The 14,239-nt window shown below is 45.3% G+C and overlaps 1 protein-coding gene across 3 annotated transcripts in view; it reads left to right on the forward strand.

Annotated features, from left to right (window-relative positions):
* The window catches only part of sh2b3 (SH2B adaptor protein 3), a 61,081-nt gene that overhangs the window by 38,879 nt on the left and 7,963 nt on the right, over positions 1 to 14,239 (forward strand). For all 3 annotated transcript variants that reach the window (XM_036979411.1, XM_036979412.1, XM_036979413.1), the window contains exons 3-4: positions 5,617 to 5,718; positions 10,417 to 10,511. In XM_036979411.1, coding sequence (XP_036835306.1) covers positions 5,617 to 5,718; positions 10,417 to 10,511 — 197 coding nt within the window. The remainder of the gene's footprint in view (positions 1 to 5,616; positions 5,719 to 10,416; positions 10,512 to 14,239) is intronic.

Here is a 14,239-nt window from a genome sequence, read left to right on the forward strand (position 1 = left end):
CCACCACCATGCTTCACCGTAGTGATGGTGCCAGATTCCCTCCAGACGTGATCCTTGACATTCAGGCCAATGAGTTTTGGTTTCATCAGACCAGAGCATCTTGTTTCTCATGGTCTGAGAGACCTTTAGGTGCCTTTTGGCAAACTCCAAGCGGGCTGTCGTGCCTTTTCCTGAGGATCGGCTTCTATCTAGCCACTCTACCATAAAGGCCTGATTTGACGGCGTGCTGCAGAGATGATTGCCCATCTCCACAGAGTTCTTGGTCACCTCTCTGACCAAGGCTCTTCTCCCCAAATTGCTCAGTTTGACCTGGTGGCCAGCTCTTGGAAGAGTCCTGGTGGTTCCAAACTTTTTCCATTTAAGAATGATGGAGATTCTTGGGGACCTTCAATGCTGCAGTCATGTTTTGGTACCCTTCCCCCGATCTGTGCCTTGACACAATCCTTTCTCAGAGCTCAACGAATTAGTCCTTTGACCTCCATGGCTTGCCTTTGCCTCTGACATACACTGTCAACTGTGGGACCTTTTATATAGAGAGATGTGTGCCTTTCCAATTCATGTCCAATCAATTGAATTTACCACAGGTGGACTCCCATCAAGTTGAAGAAACATCTCAAGGGTGATCAATGGAAACAGGATGCACCTGAGCTCAATTTCGAGTCTCATTGCAAAGGGTCTGAATACTTATGTAATTGAGGTATTTCTGTTTTTTATTTTTATATAAATTTGCTAACATTTCTAAACTTTTATTGTGTAGATTGATAAGAACAAATTGTATTTAATACATTTTAGAATAAGGCTGTAACGTAACAAAATGTGGAAAGGTGAAGGGGTCTGAATACTTTCTGAATACACTGTATGGAACGAACACACACACACGGATTTGATGGGTAGGGGGTTGGGGTGAAGCTCCATGTCTGTGGCCTAAAACAAGCTCACACCCTAGCCCCAGTCTCTAAGGAGGACCTCAAGACCCAAGGCTCAATGTTAGACAGTAACAGGAAACACTATTCTGTTTCACTTTCTCACCTCTATACATTTCTCAGTAGCAGGGGCTCTCGAGTGTTTCGGTGAAACTGCGGTTGTATTTCCAAGAGCAGGGCCAAAGGTCAGACTGACTGACGTTGTCATTTTCCTGATGTTACACCTTCAGTGGAATGACTTCCAGACCAGAGTGGCTGTCATATGTTTAGCTGCATAGGCTAGCTATTATTACCATTTGAAATTGCAAGATAATTGACACACAAGTCTGACTAGAAAAATGGTCTTGTTTGTATTGCCTATGCAGCCTGTTAGTATCTCTTTACTATTGGCTGCTCTGTTTCCTAGAAACCTGTCATTTCTCAGTTTAATGATAGTGCTGCTGTCCCCACATCCTTGATGATGTCATATCTAGCTAGATCTGGTTCATATGGCGTTATCACCGTACTTGCCGCTGCTCTCCTCAGACTGCTCACAACCGAGAACAGCACACTCTCTTTCCTGTGACACTTCTGAGGATTTCAGTTCCACTGCAGGGTTGTTTGATAAACCTGCTTCACCATAAAGATGCCGAGCTGGGTGTAAAGTCAAAAGGCAACCACCAAGGCTGATTAGCGTGTGGTCTAGACCAGGGATCATCAACTAGATTCAGGAGTGGGTGGTCAGGGGGCCGGAACATAATTACAAATCATTTGTAGGTTGCAGATTGACTACAAGAACCACAAACCGATATATTTGACTCAAGCATAATCATTTCAGAATGTTTATACAACCATGTGTTTCTGTTATGCGTGGAAATACTAGAACAGATTTCCAAAATGGAAATCACTTGCCGCTGATTTCCTGGTGATTTTACAGTCTTATGTACAACAATGAAAATTCAACCCACATTTTTTTGTATCTTTTTTTTGTTGTTGTCAGATCTTGGGGATGGAATAAAACCACCTGTGGGCCACCAGTTGGGGAACCCTGAACAAGGCCTATCCTCCTATAGTGCAGAATGTCATGTGTGGATGTGGAACAGGGACTATTATACAATATCAAATTCTGAATCACCTTATGAGTTTGCCAACCAAAGGAAATCTCAACCCAATAGCTGTAGCGTATGAAAATCCTCCTGTATTGAGTAGTGTGTTATGTTTGTGTATTTGTACTGATGGGGAGCTGGAGGGTAACATTTGGGAAGTTTCTGGAGAGGGTCCTGATGATGATGACCCCAGGGTCAGCGTAATGTTGGTGCAAAGCATGCTGGGAGTCCTGCCCAGGGTAGACAGTGTGAGCTGTGAATATTTGTATTTGCTTTGCCACACATCTGTGGGTTATATTGTCAATTTTCTCCAACCATATTATCAAATGTTGTGTGTGTGTGACTAAAGCTGAAACACGATTGTGAATGACTAAGATTGAAAGTGACCAGTGAGAAGTGCAATGGAATCGGAGGGCGTCACAAGCAGACCTCTGTAAATGTCCCCTGTAGTGCGCTCAGCGTCATATTGAGCTTTAAAGGTGCCATCTGCAAACAACAGCAAAGCGGTCGCCCCGCCACTGTTTTGGTAAACAGCTGATCTCTGAGATGAGATGTTGTTGGGATGGTCGCTGAATGAGTAGCATGAGACTTTTTGCTTCACATCAAACTGTTGTGCTGCATCTCTCTCTCTTTGCTTTTCCCTTGTGGCTTCAGTGGCTCAGGGCATACCTTATTAAGTACACTAAAATGCTCTAAACAAGCTCCAAGAGGGACAAACAATTTGGATGCGTTGTGTATACAGCCAAGGAGATGGCGTCAGGCGGTTCGAAGCAGACGGCTAACCAAATATGGCATTTGTCCAACATTTAGTTTTCACAGGCTTCCAGTGGCGTCACCCTACCAAAGCGTTCCTGTCACTAACTCTCAATACATCAGTCAGATGTAGCCTATCTAATGCTGCGTCCTGTTTCTTTTAAAGGTTGAAGAGCTCTGGAGTTTTTGTTTATGCTAGACCCTCGCTACATTTATTTGCCAATCTGTTCCACTTGTTTGAAAGTGTCAGTTTTAGTTGACATAGCCTAGCTATGGAGTGTCCACTGAACCGCCGGCACATTTGTTTCAGTACACAGGCTCGGATCTGGGGTGTATCATATTTGTGTAGGCCTAATTTATGATAGCTTGTGTGTGCGTGCGCGCGCTCGCCCACCCGCCCAGTGGAGTGCTGTCTCTGTGTAGTGAGTCAGTGCAGTGCCAGTGGGTGGTGCAGCAAACTGGAAAGAGACCTGGTATTAATCTAAACAAGGGGAGATTCCTTCCTTCCATAACCACGTTTCCATCCACAGGCTTTATGCGAGTAAAGTCATGCAGTATACAGTGCATTCGGGAAAGTATTCAGACCCCTTGACTTTTTCCACATTTTGTTACGTTACAGCCTTATTCTAAAATCTTTTCCCTCATCAATCTACACACAATACCCCATAATGACAAAGCAAAAAAATATTTTTTTTTAATTATTTTTTTTTTTTTTTAAATGTAAATTACATTTACATAAGTATTCAGACCCTTTACTCAGTACTTTGTTGAAGCACCTTTGGCAGCGATTACAGCCTCGAGTCTTCTTGGGAATGACGTTACGAGCTTGGCACACCTGTATCTGGAGAGTTTCTCCCATTCTTCTCTGCAGATCTTCTCAAGCTCTGTCAGGCTGGATGGGTAGCGTCGCTGCACAACAATTGTCAGGTCTCTCCAGAGATGTTTGATCGGGTTCAGGTCGGGTGGTGAAGTGCACGATATGAGCTTGATGCTCCTTTCCAATAAATATCCAGGGTCTTATTCTGGTGACATGTTGATCAATGATTGACTGCAGTTTGACAAGTCAAAATATTCTCGCTGTTATCCATTTTAATCTCAAGTCTACCCACAGTGCATCTGCCAACTGTTGGCTGGAACACATGTGCCAAGACCAGAGGAGGCACATTTGCTTTTTAACGCAGCAGCAGTTTGTCACAATCGGTAGAGTTAGACATGCAACGGAAACACATTTTTATTCGCTACATGAAAAACTAAAACTCACTTTTTTAATTTTTTTTTTTTTATCTGCAACAAGTCAGTTTGGTGAAAACACCACTGATGGGAAAATGCACATATTCTTTATGCAGATTTTAGGATATTTGCATGAAAATCTGTCACCGATTGGATGGAAATCTAGCTACTGAGTCAAATACTTCTAATTTCTCCTTAAAGCTGTTGGGATGAACAATGGCTCCATGTGATTCATTCATACTAAGACTCATGAGGACAGGAAACGAGGGGGAAAGGAATCTCCTTTTGATGTGCCCAACCTGTCTGGGATAAGCATGGGATGTGTTCCTAATGGCACCCTATTCCCTAAATAGTGCACTCCTTTTCAGCAGGGCCCATAGGCCTCTGGTCAAAAGTAGTGCACTAAATAGGTAATAGGGTGTCATTTAGGACGCACCCATAGACATTTCATCGGCTCACACACTGTGTCACAGGGTCACACTCATCCGCCTCAGCCCTCTGGAATCCACCCGTTTTCTCTCCCCCGCTCTCCTTTGTCCCCCGCTCTCCTTTGTCCCCCGCTGTCCTTTCTCCCCCATCTTATACTGTCTCGCTCATTTCCTTTCCATCAGCCAGCATGTGGAACAGCTCACACATGACACACAACAGCAGAGCTATCATCAGCATACGACGAGCACTTTCCTTCTGTCCATTTTCTCCTGAAAGAACAGTGAGGAGATTAATTTTCAAAGGTGACCTTTGCCCTGTCATCCCATGGGGCTGTTGATGACTGGCCTCCCCTCCTCCCTCTGAGCTGGGCTGGAGACTGTGAGTGTGTTCCCAGAGGAGCAGCCTTCCTCTCTGGGTCTCTCCATTCTGAACTGGGCCTGGCCTGGAGGGAAGGAGTCCTGGCGCTCAGCCCAGAGAGTTCCACTGAGGGATACTCCAGGGGAAGAGCCAAGTTGGATTTTCAACAGCAAAGACTTGAACACACAGGAACACGTACTTTAGACACTCTGACACTGAGAAAGACCGACACACACACACAGCCTGCATGTCCCAGTGGTTTTGCGTTTCCCACTACTTCCTCCACCATCTGGATCCCCTCTCCATCTAGTTTTGGAGGTCTTGTTGGAGAGTGCTGTAGAGCGAAAGGAAAACAACATCAAAACAGCAATAGATCAAATGAATGCATCCTGATATGTCTACTCCCTAAAAAAAACAAAACACAAACTAACGCTCCTCACCACGAACACTCAGTCAAATGTTCAAGTAAAGCAGAAGCAAACTGTATCTTGAAACGTCTCTTAATGTGCCTCAAACACACTAGTATGACGTGGTTTTTTGAAGGGAGTTGCGTCGAAGCGGATGTGGTGAGTTACTGGAACAGAGTGGTGTTTGAGGTGGTGTGTTACTGGAACAGAGTGGTGTTTGAGGTGGTGTGTTACTGGAACAGAGTGGTGTTTGAGGTGGTGTGTTACTGGAACAGAGTGGTGTGTTACCGGAACAGAGTGGTGTGTTACCGGAACAGAGTGGTGTGTTACCGGAACAGAGTGGTGTTTGAGGGATCTAGGACACAACGTGCTGTAACAATGTCTGCTTGATCTCGGACCCTGTCTCTCTCTGCCTCTCTGTGTGTCCTCCAGGGCTCCAGTCCGAAACTGACAGCACGTTGCTCAGACATCCTGGAGATCCGCCGCTGCAACTGTCTGGAGATGCCGGACAACACAAACACGTTTGTTCTAAAGGTGAGGAAGAGGAGACTCTTCCTGTTGTTGGTGATCTAGCTTCATGCCTCATTTCTTGTCCTTTTCTCAACATCGCCTATTCACACACACACAACCATACAGCCGAGCCAGTCTGTTCTCTGTCCAAAAGCACTCCTGTGGATTTGTAGTGAGCATTGAGCTTCCACATGAATTACACACACACACACACATAGTAATATGGCGCCAACAGATATGGCAGCTCTGCATCTAGCTCCTAAGCAACTTTTCAGTATTTTTCTTTCATTATTAGGCCTGAATATTGTTTTTGTGTGTTATTACATACAGCCAGAAATCAGAGCGGCGGTAACTCACCAGCGTTACTACTAGGAATACGATATTACCAAATTGGATCCTTTGTTTCGTACCCCCCAGGGAAATTGAACTTATTCCAGGGGCTGCTCCAAAACACCACTGACGGAGAAGAGGTATTTAGAGTGGACTTCTAGTCCGACTCAGGAGGCGTGCACACCATCCACCGCTTCAGAGTATATAGTCTCTGGATAATAAAGTAGCCGAGCTCAGGGCGAGGATCTCCTTCCAGAGAGACATCAGTGATTGTAACATACTCTGTTTCACGGAAACATGGCTCTCTAGGGATGATATACTGTCCCCGTCCATACAGCCTGCTGGGTTCTCAGTACATCGCGCAGACAGGAATAAAGAACTCTCCGAAGAGAGAAAGGCGGGGGGGTAGGTTTCATGATTAACTACTCATGATGTTTCTGTATGTTATGATAATCACAAGTCCTTTTGTTCACCCGACCTAAAATACCTCACAATCAAATGCCGACCGTATTACCTCACAAGATAATTCTATTCAGTTATAGTCACAGCCGTGTGTATTCCCCCTCAAGCCGATACCACGACAGCCCTCAAAGAATTACAGTGGACTTTACACAAATTCGTAACCACATATCCTGAGGCGGCATTTATTGTAGCTTTGGATTTTAAAAAAGCCAATTTGAGGAAACCGCTACCAAAGTTTGACCGACTGTAGTACTCGCTCTGGAGAAACATTGGACCACTGCTACTCAACTTTTCAAAATGCCTGCAAGGCCCTCCCTTCGGCAAGTCTAAGCACGATTCCATTTTGCTCCTCCCTTCCCATAGGCAGAAACTCTAACAGGAAGTACCTGTGCTACCTGTGTCTATTCAACGCTGGTCTGACCAATCGGAATCCATGCTTTGATCATGCGGCCTGGGATATGTTTCGGGTAAACATAAATACACGGATACGGTGACTGAGTTCATCAGGAACTCTACAGAGGATGTTGTACTCACTGTCTAATAAAACCTACCCAAATCAGAAACCGTGGATAGATGGCAGAATTCGCACAAAACTGAAAGTGTGAACCACCTCATTTAACCGTGGCAAGGTGACTGGAAATCTGGACGAATTCAAACAGTGTAGTTATTCCCACCGTAAGGCAATCAAACAGGCAAAACGTCAGTACAGAGACATGGTGCAGTTGCAATTCAACGGCTCAGACACGAGACTTGTATGGTAGGGTCTACAGACAATCACCGACTACAAAGGGAAAACCAGCCACGTCGCGGACACTGACGTCTTGCTTCCGGACAAGCTAAACACCTTCTCCCGCTTTGAGGATAACACAGTGCCACCGACGCTGTCTGCTACCAAGGACTGTGGGCTCTCGTTCTCCATGGCAGTGAGTAGGACATTTTAAGCGTGCTAACCCTCGCAAGGCTGCCGGCCCAGACGGCATTCCTCGCCGCGCCCTCAGACCAGCTGGCTGGAGTGCTTACGGACATATTCCATATCTCCCTATCCCAGTCTGCTATCCCGACTTGCTTCAAGATGTCCACCATTGTTCCTGTACCCAAGAAAGCAAAGGTAACTGAACTAAATGACTATCGCCTCATAGCACTCACTATTGTCATTATGAAGTTCTTTGAGAGGCTAGTTAAGGATCGTATCACCTCTACCTTACCTGATCCTAGACCCACTCAAATTAGCTTACGGCCCCAATAGATCCACAGACGATGCTGTTGCACTGCACACTGCCCTATCCCATCTGGACAAGAGGAATACCTATGTAAGAATGCTGTTCATTGACTATAGCGCAGCATTCAACACCATAGTACCCGCTAAGCTCATCATTAACCTCGGGGCCCTGGATCTGAACCCTGCCCTGTGCAACTGAGTCCTGAACTTCCTGACGGGCCTCCCCCAGGTGGTGAAGGTAGGAAACAACACGATGACTTCGCTGATCCTCAAAACAGGAGCCCCACAAGGGTGCGTGCTCAGCCCCCTCCTTTACTCCCTGTTCGCCTCCAACTCAATTGTCAAGTTTGTAGACGACACAACAGTAGTAGGCCTGATGATCAACAATGACAAGACAACCTACAGGGAGGAGGTGAAGGCCCTTGGAGAGTGGTGCCAGGAAAATAACCTCTCACTCAACATCAACAAAACAATGGCGCTGATCGTGGACTTCAGGAAACAGCAGAGGGAGCACGCCCCTATCCACATCGACGGGACTGCAGTGTAGAAGGTGAAACGTTTCAAGTTCCTCGGCGTACACATCACTGACGATCTGAAATGGTCCACCCACACAGACAGTGTGGAGAAGGCGCAACAGCGCCTCTTCAACCTCAGGAGGCTGAAGAAATGTGGCTTGGCCCCTCAAACCCTCACACACTTTTACAGATGCACAATTGAGAGCATCCTGTCAGACTGTATCACCGCCTGCAACCACAGGGCTCTCCAGAGGATGGTGCGGTCTGCCCAACACATCACCGGTGGCAAACTACCTGCCCTCCAGGACACCTACAGCACCTGATGTCACAGGAAGGCAAAAAAGATCATCAAGAACATCAACCACCCAAGCCACTGCCTGTTCACCCCGCTATCATCCATCAAAGCTGGGACTGAGAGACTGAAAAACAGCCTCTATCTCAAGGCCATCAGACTGTTAAATAGCTTTCACTAGCCGGCTTCCACCCAGTTACGCAACCCTGCACCTTAGAGGCTGCTGCCCTATATACATAGACTTGGAATCACTGGCCACTTTAATAATGTTTACATACTGCTTTACTCATCTCATATGTATATACTGTATTATATTCTACTCTATTTTAGTCAATACCACTCCAGCATTGAGCAATCTAATATTTATATATTTCTCAATTCCATTATTTTACTTTTAGATTGGTGTGTATTGTTGTTAGATACAACTGCACTGTTGTAGCTAGGAACACAAGCATTTCGCTACACCCGCAATGACATTTGCTAAATATGTATATGTGACCAATAGAATAAGATTTGATTTGACACACACACCCTCTGCCAAACTTGCCTTAGTTTCTTCCTGTTCCAGTTCTTGTGCGTGTCACGTCTGTGTGTGTGCGTGTCACGTCTTTGTGTGTGTGCGTGTCACGTCTTTGTGTGTGTGCGTGTCACGTCTTTGTGTGTGTGCGTGTCACGTCTTTGTGTGTGCGTGTCACGTCTTTGTGTGTGCGTGTCACGTCTTTGTGTGTGCGTGTCACGTCTTTGTGTGTGCGTGTCACGTCTTTGTGTGTGTGCGTGTCACGTCTTTGTGTGTGTGCGTGTCACGTCTTTGTGTGTGCGTGTCACGTCTTTGTGTGTGCGTGTCACGTCTTTGTGTGTGCGTGTCACGTCTTTGTGTGTGCGTGTCACGTCTGTGTGTGTGCGTGTCACGTCTTTGTGTGTGTGCGTGTCACGTCTTTGTGTGTGTGCGTGTCACGTCTTTGTGTGTGTGCGTGTCACGTCTTTGTGTGTGCGTGTCACGTCTTTGTGTGTGCGTGTCACGTCTTTGTGTGTGCGTGTCACGTCTTTGTGTGTGCGTGTCACGTCTTTGTGTGTGCGTGTCACGTCTTTGTGTGTGTGTGTCACGTCTTTGTGTGTGCGTGTTACGTCTTTGTGTGTGTGTCACATCTTTGTGTGTGTGTGTCACGTCTTTGTGTGTGTGCGTGCGTGTCACGTCTTTGTGTGTGCGTGTCACGTCTTTGTGTGTGCGTGTCACGTCTTTGTGTGTGCGTGTCACGTCTTTGTGTGTGTGTGTCACGTCTTTGTGTGTGTGCGTGCGTGTCACGTCTTTGTGTGTGCGTGTCACGTCTTTGTGCGTGCGTGCGTGTCACGTCTTTGTGTGTGTGCGTGCGTGTCACGTCTTTGTGTGTGTTCGTGCGTGTCACGTCTTTGTGTGCGTGCGTGTCACGTCTTTGTGTGTGTGCGTGCATGTCACGTCTTTGTGTGTGCGTGCGTGACACGTCTTTGTGCGTGTGTGTCACGTCTTTGTGTGCGTGCGTGTCACGTCTTTGTGCGTGTGTGCGTGCGTGTCACGTCTTTGTGTGTGTGCGTGCGTGTCACGTCTTTGTGTGTGTGCGTGCGTGTCACGTCTTTGTGTGTGTTCGTGCGTGTCACGTCTTTGTGTGTGTGCGTGCGTGTCACGTCTTTGTGTGTGTGCGTGCATGTCACGTCTTTGTGTGTGCGTGCGTGACACGTCTTTGTGCGTGTGTGCGTGCGTGTCACGTCTTTGTGTGCGTGCGTGTCACTTCTTTGTGCGTGTGTGCGTGCGTGTCACGTCTTTGTGCGTGTGTGCGTGCGTGTCACGTCTTTGTGTGCATGCGTATCACCACTTTCTGTGTGTCTGTGTGTGTACATCTCCTTAACCAGCAGTCTTGTCTCATCCCCAGGTTAATCACTATCCAGGTAGTCTCATATTTGAGACCGACAATGACCAACAGGTCAGCTCCTGGACAACAGAAATTAAAGAATGGATAAACAACAGGTGAGAGACGTGCCACATCTAACCTAAATGTTAACACTATTTATCATGCTACTCTTCTCCCTGTCTACTGTCAGCCTTTTTCTTCATCTAGCTTTTTGTTGTGTGTCTGTGTGCGTGCCTGCGGAGCTGTGTCAGGTGCAGCCCTGTGAAAGAGGAAGCGTGGGGGAGGTGTGTCTCAGTGGGGGAATTTTCAGGACCTTTCTGCAGATGTCTGGATTCTCCATCTCACTTCCCGTTCTGAGGCCAACACGGTTTCAGCTCTGCAGCACCCATGTCCCAAGGGTTTCTCTCTCTCACTCTCACTCACTCACTCACTCACTCATTTTAGTCTCATGCATTTCTCTCCTGCAGTACTGATATCTAGTAGTTAGTATACTGCTATTAGGATTCCACATTTGCCTTCAAAATGGATATCCCGTATTAAATGGCTGAAGTGTGCAGGGAATGATGAGCTATTGGAGACCCATGGCTTGGCCACACTTTCAGCATGTCTGTTATCATGCTGTTCCAAATCTAGCAGCATACAACATATATGATTGTGCATATTCATTAGTTTGCGCACGTGTGCAGCTATTTTTCATGTGTGTTTGAGATACAGTGCCTTCGGAAAGTATTCAGACCCCTTGACTTTTTCCCCCTCAACAATCTACACACAATACCCCACAATGTCAAAGCACAATGTTTTTTTTTTTTTAAATGCTTGCTAATTAATATAAACTAAATACTTTTACTTAAGTATTCAGACTCAGTACTTTGTTGAAGCACCTTTGGCAGCGATTACAGCTTGGGTATGACGCTACAAGCTTGGCACAGCTGTATTTGGGCACTTTCTCCCATTATTCTCTGCAGATCCTCTCAAGCTCTGTCGTGTTGGATGGGGAGCATTGCTGCACAGCTATTTTCAGGTCTCTCCAGAGATGTATTTGTCGGGGCTCTGGCTGGGCCACTCTAGGACATTCAGAGACTTGTCCTGAAGCCTCTCCTGTGTTGTTTTGGCTGTGTGCTTAGGGTCGTTGTCCTGTTGGAAGGTGAACCTTCGCCCCAGTCTGAGGTACTGAGTGCTCTGGAGCAGGTTTTCATCAAGGATCTCTCTGTACTTTGCTCTTTTCAACTTTGCCTTGATCCTGACTAGTCTCGCAGTCCCTGCCGCTGAAAAACATCCCCACAGCACAACCATGCTTCACCGTAGGGATGGTGCCAGGTTTCCCTGGACGTTCAATCTTGCTTTCATCGGACCAGAGAATCTTGTTTCTCATGGTCCGAGAGTCTTTAGGTTCCTTTTGGCAAACTCCAAGCAGGCTGTCATGTGCCTTTTACTGAGGAGTGGCTTCCGTCTGGCCACTCTACCATAAAGGCCTGATTGGTGGAGTGCTGCAGAGATGGTTGTCCTTCTGGAAGGTTCTCCCATCTCCAGAGAGTTACTCTGGAGCTCTGTCAGAGTTCTTGGTCACCTTCCTGACCATGGCCCTTCTCCCCCGATTACTCAGTTTGGCCTAGTGGTCAGCTCTAGGAAGAGTCTTGGTGGTTCCAAACTTCTTCCATTTAAGAATGATGGAGGCCACTGTGTTCTTGGGGACTTTCAATGCTGCAGAAATGTTTTGGTACCCTTCCCCAGATCTGTGCCTTGACACAATCCTGGCTCGGAGCTCTACGGAAAATTCCTTCGACTTCATGGCTTGGTTTTTGCTCTGAAATGCAGTCAACTGTGGGACCTTGTATAGACAGGTGTGTGCCTTTCCAAATCATGTCCAATCAATTGAATTTACCACAGGTGGACTCAAATCAAGTTGTAGAAACACCTCAAGGATGATGACTGGTAACAGGATGCACCTGAGCTCAATTTCAACGGGTCTGAATACTTCATGTAAATATTTGTTTTTTGTTTTTAATACATTTGCAAAGTATTAAAATAAATATTATGGTGTATTGTGTGTAGATTGATGAGGAAACGATTTTACTTCATCCATTTTAGAATAAGGCTGTAATGTAACAAACTGTCAAGTTGTCTGAATACTTTCCAAATGCACTGTATAAAGTATCATAGAAAGTCTAAACCCCTTGGATTTCTTCACATTAAGGGGATAGAAATGGATTTAATTGTTGTTTTTGTCAACGATCTACACAAAATACTCTGTCAGTGGGGAAAATTTTTTGAACATCTTCTAAAGATTATTGAAAAATGATACCTGAGATAAGTATTCACCCCGCTGCATGTTAGAAACTCCTTTGGCAGTGATTACAGCTGTGAATCTTCTTGGGTAATTCTCATAAGATCTTTGGCAGTGATTACAGCTGTGAATCTTCTTGGGTAATTATCATAAGATCTTTGGCAGTGATTACAGCTGTGAATCTTCTTTGGTAATTCTCATAAGATCTTTGGCAGTGATTACAGCTGTGAATCTTCTTTGGTAATTCTCATAAGATCTTTGGCAGTGATTACAGCTGTGAATCTTCTTTGGTAATTCTCATAAGATCTTTGGCAGTGATTACAGCTGTGAATCTTCTTGGGTAATTCTCATAAGATCTTTGCACACCTGTATTGTGCAATATTTGCCTATTTTATTTTCAAAATACTTCTAGCTCTGTCAAGGTGTTGGGGATCATGGCTAGATAGCGATTTTCAGGTATTGTCTTAGATTCTCAAGCAGATTTAAGTCAAAACTGTAACTTGGTTGCTCAGGAACATTCACTGTGTCTTTGGTAACCAACTCCTGTGTACATTTGGCCTTGTCTTTTAGGTTGTTGTCCTGCTGAAAGGTGAATTGCTCTCCATGTTTGGTGTAAAGCAAGTTCTCCTTTAGGATTTTGCCTTTGCTGTATTTTTCCCAGTATTGCTTTAGTGCTTTGTTGCATACAAGATGCATGTTTTTGAATAGTTTTATTCTGCGTGTTTGTATTATTTTCACTCTGTCATTTAGGTCATTATTATGGAGTCACTACAATGTTGTTGATCCATCCTCAGTTTTCTCCCATCACCCATTAAAATTGCTAATGGCCTCATGGTGACATCTCTAAGCAGTTTCCTTCCTGTCCTGCATCTCAGTTCAGAAGGACGACTGCATCGTTGATGTGTCTGGGTGGTTTAATACATCATCCACAGCATCATTATTAACTTGACCGTGCTTAAAGACATATTCAATGTCTGATGTGTTATTGTTACCCATCTACCAATCACTGCCCTTCTTTCTGAGGCTTTTGAAAAGCTCCCTGGTCTTTGTAGTTGAATCTGTGCTTGAAATTCAGTACTTGACTAATGGGACCTTACAGATGTTATATGTATGGGGGACAGAGGAAGGGGTAATATTCAGTACTTGACTAATGGGACCTTACAGATGTTATATGTATGGGGGACAGAGGAAGGGGTAATATTCAGTACTTGACTAATGGGACCTTACAGATGTTATATGTATGGGGGACAGAGGAAGGGGTAATATTCAGTACTTGACTAATGGGACCTTACAGATGTTATATGTATGGGGGACAGAGGAAGGGGTAATATTCAGTACTTGACTAATGGGACCTTACAGATGTTATGTGTATGGGGGACAGAGGAAGGGGTCAAATTCAAAAATCATGTCAACCCCTATTATAACTTCCATATCACTTATTATGTGATTTGTAAAGCAACCTGTTTCTTCTGAACTCATTTAGGCCGGCCTAAACAAAGGCTATTTTATTTCATTTTTATTAATTTGCAAAACATTTAGTATTTTTTTTGTAGATCAATG

This window comes from Oncorhynchus mykiss, chromosome 6 (assembly GCF_013265735.2).
Source record: "Oncorhynchus mykiss isolate Arlee chromosome 6, USDA_OmykA_1.1, whole genome shotgun sequence".
NCBI lineage: Eukaryota > Metazoa > Chordata > Actinopteri > Salmoniformes > Salmonidae > Oncorhynchus > Oncorhynchus mykiss.